The sequence below is a fragment of the Plecotus auritus genome (genome assembly GCF_963455305.1).
Source record: "Plecotus auritus genome assembly, chromosome: 8".
In the NCBI taxonomy this organism is placed as follows: Eukaryota; Metazoa; Chordata; class Mammalia; order Chiroptera; family Vespertilionidae; genus Plecotus; species Plecotus auritus.
Window position 1 is genome coordinate 85,456,661 of NC_137782.1, and position 12,530 is coordinate 85,469,190.

Genomic DNA, 12,530 nt, shown 5'->3' on the forward strand with positions numbered 1-12,530 from the left:
CTCCCGCTTTAGAAAGCCAGCCGCGCACTCAGCCGCCTGTGCACTCAGCCGCCCGTCCTCTCCACGGGCTTGCACGTCTCCATACCTCAGCCTTTTGCATCTCCTCTGATTCTCAATGTGCTTTCCTCTTTCCTTCTAGTTGTAGAATTTCCACTCAGCCCGCTTTCCTGTGGTTCTGGATGGTGTCAGTTTTGTCTTTTAGTTGTAGTTTTGATATTGTTGTGTGAGGCAGCAGTTTAGGTGTTTACCTATGCCGCCATCTTGGTTTCTCAATATATTATTTTTTGAAAGGTCTGGCTTCCTTTTTTTTTTTTTTTTTTTTTAAATATATTTTGTTGATTTTTTTACAGAGAGGAAGGGAGAGGGATAGAGAGCTAGAAACATCGATGAGAGAGAAACATCGATCAGCTACCTCCTGCACAGCCCCTACTGGGGATGTGCCCGCAACCAAGGTACATGCCCTTGACCGGAATCGAACCCGGGACCCTTCAGTCCGCAGGCCGACGCTCTATCCACTGAGCCAAACCGGTTAGGGCAAAGGTCTGGCTTCTTACATTAGGCAAACTGATTATCATCTATTGCCTTTAGAAAATAATTCTGTATCTTATGTTAGTTTAGCTATGAAATACATTCTTTTAATCCAATATTGTAACTAGAGAATTTTACTAGAAGAAATAATATTTAACACATAAAATGCTAACCACTTAAAAATGAACTCAGAAGACTTTGACCTGTAGGAAGATGGAACAGACATCCTTTCCTCTATTCCTCCTAAGTATGACTAAAAGCCCCAGTCATTTTATATGAAACAAATGTAAAACTGAAAGGCGAAGAGAAAACTGAAGACTGATAGGGACCTTGAGACACAATGGAAAACATGACAGTGAATTCCCTGGGTTTTCTTTTTCTTTCATATATTCCTGACTTCTTATAGAAAAAGCTGGCATAAAAGTCATTGGATACAGGGAAAAAAAAATACTAGACAAAAGTTTGCTGTCTCTAGCCAAAGGACTAGGGAAGAGGCAGCCTAGCATAGTAAGACAGAAAACGTTTAGACAATAACTGCTCTATTCTAGCCAAATACCACAAGAAAACTGTGGCCTTAACCTCACTCACATCATCAAAGGCCAAAGAGGAAATCAAGATCTCCATCCTTTCGAGACTGCAAAGAGGAGCCCAACATTCCTGCCAAGGTGACTTGAGAGAAGGCCAAGAAGGGAGCAGCCTTCATCCCCGCCAGCTAGCAATGAGCCGACCCTTTTCCCCTGCAGCTGAGGCAGTGCAGCCCACACAGGCAGCCTGGATTCCACCCCTGCCCAGCAGAACCAGGTATTCTCATCTCCCAGCAGGCATGGTTTCAGAAGAGACCTAGTGGAGGGTTACGACTTTCACCATCACCTGGCAGTAACAAGGACAACCCCACCATGGAGGTGGTGGACAGCAAGCAGGAGCTGGAATGAAACGAGGGCCTACCCCCAGATGTCAATCGAGGCCAAGTGGGAAGCCTCCACCTGGCAGTAATGAGGCAACACACCCTTCCCCAGCCAGAGCAATGTCACAGAAAACCAGCTGACAGAGACGGTTTAAGTAATAGGGTTAGGGTTAGGGTTAGGGTAAAAATGTTCAGTTTTCAATGGAAACTTACTCGCCATACAAAAAAAGGGAAAGATCTTAAGTTGAATGAAAAAAGACAACCAACAGATGACAGCTCTTAGATGGCAGAAATGTTAGTATTATATAACAAAGGTTTTGAAAGAGCCCTCATAAAAATGCTTCAAAATAGTAACACAAAAAACACCTGAAAGTAAAACAAAACAAAAAACAGAAAGCAAAATCAACATCAACAAAAAAGAAATGCACAACAAAAAATCCCAGAAGACATAAAGAAGAACCAAATGGAAATCTCAGAACCGAAAAACACAAAACCACTTAAAAAGTAGATGGGCTCAACAGCAGAATAAATGGGAGAGATGAAAGAATCAACAAACTGATGAAAGAACATTAGAAATTAGTCTCAACAACGGAGAGAAGACAAACGGAATAACAAAAAACGAACAACAAAAAACAATAAACAAACCATCAGGGACCTACGTGACCATGAAATGAGGTCTAACATTAGGATCCTCTGAGACCTGGAAGGGGAGGAGAAAAAGAGAGCAGCTGAAAATATACTCTAAGAAATAATGGCTAAAAATTTTCCATATTTGGCAAGAAACAAGAGCCTACAGATTCAAGAAGTTTAGTGAAACCCAAACAGGATAAAAGCAAAGCTATCTATACCACACCACATTAACTTCTGAAAACTAAAAGTTAAAGAAAAAATTTGAAAGCAGCCAGAGAAAAAATAACCTCTTATTTACAGGGGAAAAATCAATGTGATTAACAGCCAACTTTTTACCAGAAACCACAAAGGCCATAAGTGGCACTTTTTCAAGTACTAAAACAAAACAAAACAAAACAAAACATCAGCCCAGAATTGTATACCCAAGGAAAATATGCTTCAGGAAGGAAAAGAAAATCAAAACATTCCCAGATAAAGGAAAACAAAAATGTATGTTGCCAACAGACTTACCCTAAAAGAATGGTAAAAGGATATTCTTTAAGCAGAAAGGAAACAATAAAAGACTGAATCTCAAAACATCAGGAAGGAAGCAAGAACACAGCAAACAAAATGTGGTGAATACAATGAGCTTTTCTTCTCTTGACTTTTCTAAATTATGTTTGATGGTTGAAGTAAAAACATAAAGAAAACATTTAAGACAGTTATATATTGAACAGAGAGTAAAAAGAAAGGTAAGATTTCTATATTTCACTGGAAGTAACAAAATGAAGTCTCCATTAGCCTATGATAAGTTATACAAATGTAACAGCTAGAGCAATCACTAAAAAAGCCATACTTAAAAACACTACAGATAAGTCACCCACTGGAAGGCAGGAAAATAGAAAACAGAGAAATGTAAAACAACGTAAATAGAAAACAAATATCAAATGGTAAACGTAAGCCCTAATATAACAATAATTATAATAAATGTTGTCTAAATATGCTAATTAGCAAAGTGAATTAAAAAGCATGACCTAACAATAAGCTGTCCATAAGAAACTCACTTCAATTATAATGATACTAGAGGCCTGGTGCACAAAATTCGTGCACGAGGGTGTGTGTGTGTCCCTCAGCCCAGCCTGCACCCTCTCCAATCTGGGACATCCCTCTCACAATCTGCTGGCTCCTAACCGCTTGCCTGCCTGCCTGCCTGATTGCCCTAACCACTCTGCCTGTCAGCCTGATAGTCCCCTAACCTCTCCCCTGCTGGCCTGATTGACGCCTAACTGCTCCCCTGCTGGCATGATTGTCCCCAACTGCCCTCTCCTGCTGGCCCGATCGCCTCCAACTGCCCTCCCCTGCCGGCCCAATCGCACCCAACTGCCTTCCCCTGCGGGCTGAGAGGACTGGGGGACTCTGGCTGGATGAGGCAGGGCTGAGGGGACTGGGGCTGAATGAGGCTGGATGCTGCGGGGACTGGGTGAGGCGGGGCTGAGGGGACTGGGGGGCTCCGACTGGATGAGGCGGGCTGAGAGGACTGGGGGACTCTGGCTGGATGAGGCGGGGCTGAGGGGACTGGGGTACTGAGGCTGGATGAGGCGGGGCTGAGGGGACTGGGCGCTGCCATCTTCTGGCTGTGGGCACCGCCATCTTGTGAGGGCATGACAGTCAATTAGCATATTCCCTCTTTATTAGATAGGATAGGCAGGTCAAAAGAAAAAAGGATGCAAAAAGACATATATAAACATTAATCAAAAGAAAGCAGGAAAGGCTGTATTAATATCAAACAAAGTAGACTTCAGAGCAAAGACAATTACACTCTACAGGATGGGCCAATAGTAGATTTACAGTTGTTCACATGGAAAATAATACAATAATTAATAAAGAGTAATACAAGAATAAATTCTGTGTTTTGCATACAACTATAAACCTACTTTTGCCTCACTCTGTATAATGATAAAAGTGTCAACCCACCAAGAAGACATAGAAATCCTAAACATGTATACAGCAAGCAACAGAGCTGCAAAATAAGTGAAGCAAAGACCGACAGAAATGAAAGGAGAGATACACAAACCCACAATAATAGTTGCAGACTTCAACACTCCAAGCTCATCAATGGATAGATGTAGAAAGGAAAATTAGCAAGTATATAGAACTCAACACCATCAACCAAGGAAATCTAATTAACATTCATAGAACATGACACCCAGGAACAGCAGAACTACAGAACATATGCCAAGAAAGACCATATTCTGGGCTATAAAACCAACCTTGACAAATTTATAAAAATTGAAACCATAGAGTGTTTTCCAACAACAGTGGAATCAAACTAATTCAACAACAAAAAGATAACAGGAAAATCTCCAAACACTTAAACTTCCCAACTCATTCTATGAGGCCAGTATTACCTTGCTACCAAAATCAGACAAACACATCACAAGAAAAAAAAATTAAAGATCAGTATCCCTTATGAATATAAATGCAAAATCCTCAACAAAATATTAGCAAAATAATTTTGGCAACTTACAAAAAGGATTACATGACTATACAGTTAAGGATTAATTTGTGTAAAGTGAGGTATGGCCTTTGTCCATGACTCCTGGGTGGTAATTTCTAAACCCTTGGAATGTCCTGCCTGATAAGAGTCAACCACATCTACATGACTGAGCCCCAATAAAAACTTCAGACACTACATTCAGTGAGCTTCCCTTCTTGTCAATACTCTATGCAAATTTTCACATACTGTTAGGTGAAGAAAGTGTCTGTACGACTCTATAGGGGGAGGACAACAGAAAGTTCCACACTTGGAACTCTGGACCCTACCCTATGGCAGGCACCTCTTACTTTAGCTGATTTTAATCTGTATCCTTTTTATAATAAAAGGTAATTGTGAGTATAACACCTTTCATTGAGTTCTATGAATCCTAGAGAATTATTAAACCTGAAGATGTTCTTGGAGTCCCCTAAATGTTGCAATGACCAAGTAAGATTTGTCCCAGGAATATAAGGTTGGTTCAACATATAAAAATCAATGAAATATACTATCTTAGTAGACTTAAAGGACAAAAAACACATGATCCTCTCAATAGATGCAGAAAAAGCACTTGACAAAAGCCAATACCCTTTGATGATAAAAACAGTTAAAGCAGGAAGAAAAGAGAACTTCCTCAAACTAATAAAGGACATCTATTAAGAAACCCACAGCTATCAATATACTTAATGCTGAAAAGCTAAAAGCTTTCTTTGTAAGATGGGAACAAGGTGAGGATATCTGCTCTTGCTACTTCTATTTAACATTGTACTGGAAGTTCTAACCAGGACAAATGACAAGAAAATGAAGTAAAGGGCATTCAGATTGGAGAAGTTATGAAACAAAGGGCATTCAGACTGGAGAAGTTATGAAACTATCGCTATTGCAGATGACATGATTTTGTATATTAAAAAATCCACAAAACAAAAATTAAAGCTAATAAATAAGTTCAGCAAGGTTGCAGTATATAAAATTGGCATTTAATAATCTGAAAAGGAAATTAAGAAAATAATTCCATTTATAATAGTGTCAAAAGAATAAAATACTTAGGAGTATGCTTAACCAAAGAAGTGCAAGACTTGCACACTGAAAACTATAAAACATTGAACAAAATTAAAGATCTAAATAAATGGAAAGGTACTTTGTGTTCACAGACTGTACGACTTGATGACATTTTCCAATTTGGTCTATAGATTCAATGCAATCCCCATCAAAATTCTAGCTGATTTCTTAGCAGAGATTGACAAGCTGATCCTAAAACTCGTATGGAAATGCAAGAACTCCAAATAGTCAAAGCAATCTTTAAAGAAGAAGTTGGCCCTGACTGGTGTGGCTCAGTGCTTAGAGGGTTGTCCTGCACACTGAAGAAAGGTTGCCGGTTCGATTTCCAGTCAAGGGCACATACCTGGGTTGCAGGTTCGTTCCCTGCCCTGGCTGGGTGCATATGCAGAGGGCAACTAATCAATGTATCTTTCACATCAATGTTTCTCTCTCTCTTCCCCTTTCTCTCCCTTCCACTATCTCTAAAAATCAATGGAAAAATAATCCTTGGGTGAGGATAAACAAACAAACAAAGTTCCTTGGAAGACTCTCACATTTTCCGACTTAAAAATTTACTACAAAGCTACAGTAATCAAACAGTGTGATATTGGCATAAAGACAGACATACAGATCAATGGATTAGAACAGAGAGCCCAGAAATAAACCTCTGCATATTGGTCAATTTTCAACAGGGTACCAAGACCATTCAATGGCAAAAGGATGGTGTATTGAACAAGTAGTGGAGGGAACACTGAAAATCTACAGGTAAAAAAGAATGCAGTTGAATCCTTAACTAAGACTATATACAAAACATTAACTTAAAATAGACTGAAGAGCTAAAACTATAAAACTCTTAGAATAAAACATAGAGGGAAAGCTTCATGACCTTGGGTTTGGCAATTTCTTGGATATGACATGAAAAACACAGGCAAACAAAAGAAAAATTTGACTCAAGAAAAATTTAAAACTTTGTGTATCAAAGGACACTGACAACCGAGTAAAAGGGCAACCCACAGAATAGGAGAAAATATTTGCAATCACTTATCTGATAAGGGATTAATATCCAGAATATATAAAGAACATCTAAAACTCAAGACCAAGAAACAAGTAACCTGTTTAAAAAATGGGCAAAGGAACTGAATAGACATTTCTCCAAGGAAGATATATGAATGACAAATAAGTACATAAAAAGATACTCAACATCACTAATCATTAGGGAAATGAAAATCACAGAAACATTGAGAGGCTGCTTCACACTCATTAGGATGGTTCAAACAAGCAAACAGAAAACAACAAGGACTGGTGAGGATGTGAAAAACTAGAACCCCTGTACATTGCTGATAGGACGGTGAAATAGTATGGCAACTGTGGAAAACCATGTGGCAGTTCCTCAAAAAGTTAAAAATAAGCTTGACACAAGTCTCAACAATCCCAATACTAGGTATATAGGCAAAAGACCTGCAAACATACCCTCAACAAAAACTTGAACACTACGCCGAAACCGGTTTGGCTCAGTGGATAGAGCGTCGGCCTGTGGACTGAAAGGACCCGGGTTCGATTCCGGTCAAGGGCATGTACCTTGGTTGCGGGCACATCCTCAGTGGGAGGTGTGCAGGAGGCAGCTGATCGATGTTTCTCTCTCATCGATGTTTCTAGCTCTCTATCCCTCTCCCTTCCTCTCTGTGAAATATCAATAAAATATATTAAAAAAAAAAAAAAAAAAACTTGAACACTAATGTTCATAGCAACATTATTCATAATAGCCCCTAAATGAAAATAACCCAAATGTCCATCAGTTGATAAATGGATAAACTGTGGAATATTACTCAGCTTTGAAAATGAAGTATTAATACATGTTACAGCATAAGTGAACCTTGAAAATAAATTTTACTAAGTGAAAGAAGCCAGTCACAAAAGGCCACATACTGAATGATTCCATACATATTAAAGGCCTACAATCAGCAAATCCACTTAAACAGACAATAGATAGTATTTCCAGGGACTGGAGGAGAGAATGGGGCTTCTTTTGGGGATGATAAAAATGTTTTTGAATTAGAAATGGTGATGGTTACACACCCTTTGTGAATATACTAAATATCATAGACATGGTACTCCTTAAGAGGATGAATGATATGTGTGAATTAGATCTTAATAAAAAGGAAAATTAAATTTAAAAGTAAAAAAAAAAGATTCAGAGTAAATTCTGCTGGAAGTTGAACAGACAGCAGTAACCTCACCTGCTCATAGATCTCGATGGCTTTCTGGTATTGCTCAAGCTGGGCAGCATATGCTGCCACCTTTAGCAGACACTTGTTAGCTGAACTGAAATCAAGAACCAGAGCAAAGTAAGTAACAGAGAAATAAAAAGACACCACTACATTTTCATTTGGTACAGTACAGTACACTTGGCTAACAGAGTATAGCAAAGATTTATCTTTTATCACAATTAATAAAAATCCATTTAATTATGTTAAGAAAAGTAATACTTGCCTGTTGGATTCTTCTCCTTTGTAATAATCAGCCGATTGTTCATAATGTGCAATAGCCTGAAAACACACACATATCTTATTCAAACTACTTGTTTAAAGAGTTGCATTTAAAAAACTACACTTGCATGGGTATTTTTTCTTATAAATAAACCTATCCCAACGGTAAACCTTTCACAACTTGGCCTACTTTATTCAGGGAACACAAAAATGCATGCACCTCTGGAAGCCTGGCAGCAGACTGCTCGCTGTCCATCAAAATCTCTTATCCCTCTCCCCCATGGCAAATACCCACTACACCACTTCCCCAGCCTGTATTGCAGTTAGAGCAGCCATGAGACTTATTCCTTCCAATGGAATATAAACAAATATGCTGTAAACTACTCCCAGGCTTGGTCCATAATCTGACTCTGCATCCTTCTCCAGCCTTTTCCCTTCTCATGAGCCAGCATGGCAATAGCTAACGAGCTAAAAGTGGCAGAACTTTTGTCAGCCTGGTTCCTAACTAAATACAAAAGGCAGAATGGATCTCAAACCCCATGCCCCACCACTGCCAAACCCAGAACAGCATGCTGGATTGTTATTTTTGAGATATGTGAAGTCTATTACATTTAGATTTAAGGTTTGCTAAAGCAGTACACATTATCCTCACTAATAACCTAAGTGTCATCTACATTAAAGGTCTTGTTTTCACTCTAAAATGTGTGGTGCTGAATTAACAGTCAAGTGGAAAAGAAAGAGTGCAGGCTGGAAAGCTAGAAGCTCTGGTCCTGTGGGGCATAGATGCAGTGAAATCAAGCACATGACAACTCAGAAGGCAAAACACTGCAAGCTCGCTCTTTCTCTTGAGAACACCTGTGCCTTTCCCCACCCCCGTGGTCTTTCCCCAGGACTCCCTCTCTCCTCTAGAGCAGACTTCGGCCTTCCCGCCTCTCCTTCCTCCTGGCACATTTTCTTTGCCTTTCTTATTCCTAAGTTCCAAGGGCCCTTCTTTTTGCCTCTGTAACTTGTTTCCTGAGCCCACGCAGTCCAGCTGACTCACTTCTTCCAGGGCTCGCTTGTTCTACCTCTGTGACTAAATAAACTTTGCTTGTATTTGAAACACACACACACACACACACACACACACACACCCCACATGCCTATTGGAGCTGGAATCTATGGAAAGGGCCAGATGATAGTATGTGCTATTTTTAGCCAGGTTCTATAAGGAAAAAGAACTGAAGGAATTAGCTGGTTCATGAAAGGAAACAAAGTCCAGAAATAGGATAAAATTGGAAAGGTCAATACCATAAGGGCAAGAGGTAAGTATGAACAATGTTTTAAATTATGGGTCAGAAACACTTTTCTATAACAGGCCAGATAACAACATGCTTTATGAACTATACAATCTGTTTTTATTTGTATCTCTCCTCCGGTAGCACAAAAGCAACCATAGATGATGCATAAATGAAGGACTGTGGCTATATGCAAATACACTTTATTCATGGACAATACAATTTCAGTTTCATTTAATTTTTGTGTTATGAATGCTTTTCCCCTCAATGATTAAAGAGTCTGAAAACCATTCTTAGCTTCCAGACATACATAAACAGCTGGTGGATTTGTAGATCCCTGCTTTAAATTTCAAGGTTTTTCCAGTAAACCTAAAAGAAACCTGTGAGAAAATCAGATTGCAGGTGCTGCCCACCAGTTCAATGGCTTCAAGGCAGCTCTAATGAGTTAAGAGAGGCTCAGGGACAGAAAAAACACACACAAATAAAATATAACGGGCTAGGGAACTGTGTTAATAAACACTCTGGTGTGGTTACGGGCACAGGGAACTGTCTGGGAGCAAACAGACCTGGCCCATAAAGTGTATGGTCCCCTTTCCTGCAGGTGGTAATGGTTATAACCAAGAATGCAGAGCCACAGGCTGAAGGGGGCAGAGCCAACATTAGCCTTGTCTGGACTGCAGTTTTTGATACAACTGAACAGTTTTTTATTTTTTTCCATTACCATACCCTCCTATACCCTCTTCCACCTCCATCTCCCACCCCCCGGTAATCACATTATTGTCTGTGTCCATGAGTTCTTTCTCTCTTTTTTTCCCTTTTTTGCTCAATCACTTCCACCATCTCCCTCCACCCCCAAAGCTGTATGCCTACTCTCTACCTATGAGTTTGGACAGTTTTGTGAAAAATAGACACTTCTGTGTGTGAATGATTATGTTTTGGGTCTATTTATTGCAGCCACTTAGCCTACCCAAACTAATATGCTCTCCTCCACCAAATTTTCTCAGCATTATTTAAACTAGAGTCCAGATGCACGAAATTCATACATGGGTAGGGACCCTAGGCCTGGCTGGCGATCAGAGCCAATCTGTAGGGCAACTGGCAGGGCGATCGATCGGTGGGGGGGGGGGGGGGGGGTCCCGGGTGGCACCCGCCTTGGCCAGCTTGGCGCCACCTGCTCGCCGGCCCTGTCCCTGCCCCCGCCGCTGGTCGCCTCCCTCTGCAGGAGTTGACCAACGGGGTGATCGAGGGGCAGCGCTGGCCCACTCGCTGGCCGGCCCTGCCCCTCGCTGCCGCAGGTCGCTTCCCTCTGCGGGGTGACCAGGGGACCCCTGCTGGCACCCACCTTGTCTGGCCTAGGGCCTGTGGGCTGGGGGCAGCTCCTGCGTTGAGCGTCTGCCCCCTGGTGGTCAGTGCATCATAGTGACCAGTCACCAGTCGTTCCGCCGTACGGTTGATTTGCACATTAGGCTTTTATTATATAGGATAGGAGAAAAACTGGGAACAATTTAAGTGGGTAAGTATAATGAGCTACTTGCTATGATTAAAAGTAATGGATAGAACATTCACTATGGGAAGTTCTTTATGAAATCTTAAAGCCATAAAAGGATAGGTACACTATAGTACTCTCTTTACAAGTACATATGTAGACACATCCCGAAAATGTCTGGTAGAATATATTCCTTTGGAGCACATGTCAGAGCTGTTACATACACACATGCACACACGTGGGATTATATGACGAATGTCCATCTTCTCCCACTAAAATATAAGCTCTGTAAAGGCAGCTCTCATGATGGTTTTGCTCACCATTATGTCCCTAAGCCTAGCACAATGCCTATCCTACGGTAGGTGCTCAGTAAACAGATACTAAGTGAATAAATGCAAACTGCATTTCAAATGAAGGTCCCCTATTAAACCATTGCCAATATCTTGATTAGTTTGGAATGCCCAGGAAAGTTTTTCAATGAATTTATGATTAATCAAAAATAATTTTCTTTGAATTGTCCTCATTCTCTCAAGTATTCAGCACTAGTTTGCACTGTAATAAATAGGGTAACATAAGAAACATGACCAAATCTTTTTGTCAAGAGTATCAGTTATATAACCGCATCCTAAGGAGGAAATGTAGCTAGTTTCTACCCAGTTCTTATAGCACCCCAACACTCAGTGAATAGAGTTGGGTTGAACCGTAAGTAACTACTGTTTTGGAGGTTAAAAAGACAAAAGAGGCCCAATGTCAACAATTTGGTTTAGCCTAATACTTATTAAATAACAATACAGGTAACTGTAAACTTCAGCTAGGTTTATTATAATAAAAGAAAAAGTTTAAATTTAGTTTTTAATAATGCTAATTAAACCAATAATAAAAAATTATGGTTTTCCCAAGTTTTGACAGAGACTGAAGTTGAAAGGAAAGCTTATCTACTGGCTTAGAGAAGTTTCAGAGTTAACAGGTCGGCCACAGGTTATCTTTGATGTTCCACCTAGTTTGGAGTTTTAACAGGTAGTGAAACTTATAAAGCATACGCAGAACCTTTCACACTAGAAATCAGCCCACTGTAAGTTATAGTCCTAAAGACAATAATATAAGAAGTAGAACAAAGCAACCAATAACAGTAAATCCAGAAACAACACAGCTGATTATCCTGAGTTAAGTAGCATGCCACAGGGATCACAAGACTCCTTAGGAGAGCTGGGCAAGTGGCACAGTGCTGCAGAATACATGGGTCGTGAAATGAAACACAAGGCTTTCTAGGACTGCACCATCGTCATTAAGGCAAATGCAATTTCCAGGGTGCAAGCTTAAGGGTCCACTTTGTAGGTAAAATAGCTTTAAATATGGGATCAATTCTTTTAGAACACATACCCCCAGACAGGACCTAACAGGAACCTGACACACTACACATAATAGTAACAAACAGTACTAAATCATGTCCTCTAGGGACTTAAGATAGAAATGAGTCATAATTCCTCTGGACCATTTAAAAAGGACCTATTTATTATTTGGTTCCATGTTTTACTTCGTGAAGTCAAAGAAGTAATGTGAGTTTATGAAACTTCACTGTTCACTAGCTAAAATCTGTGAATGAATCAGACGACATATTAAAAGGAAAGAAATTCATTTGTTAGAAATCAGATATAAAGTACTTGGTGTA

General features: G+C 40.1%; 1 protein-coding gene across 2 annotated transcripts in view; it reads right to left on the reverse strand.

Annotated features, from left to right (window-relative positions):
• The window catches only part of NAPB (NSF attachment protein beta), a 46,979-nt gene that overhangs the window by 7,441 nt on the left and 27,008 nt on the right, over window positions 1–12,530 (reverse strand). For both annotated transcript variants that reach the window (XM_080686193.1, XM_080686194.1), the window contains 2 exons: window positions 8,103–8,158; window positions 7,850–7,934 (listed from right to left, as the gene is read on the reverse strand). In XM_080686193.1, the coding sequence (XP_080542319.1) occupies window positions 7,850–7,934; window positions 8,103–8,158 (141 nt within the window). The remainder of the gene's footprint in view (window positions 1–7,849; window positions 7,935–8,102; window positions 8,159–12,530) is intronic.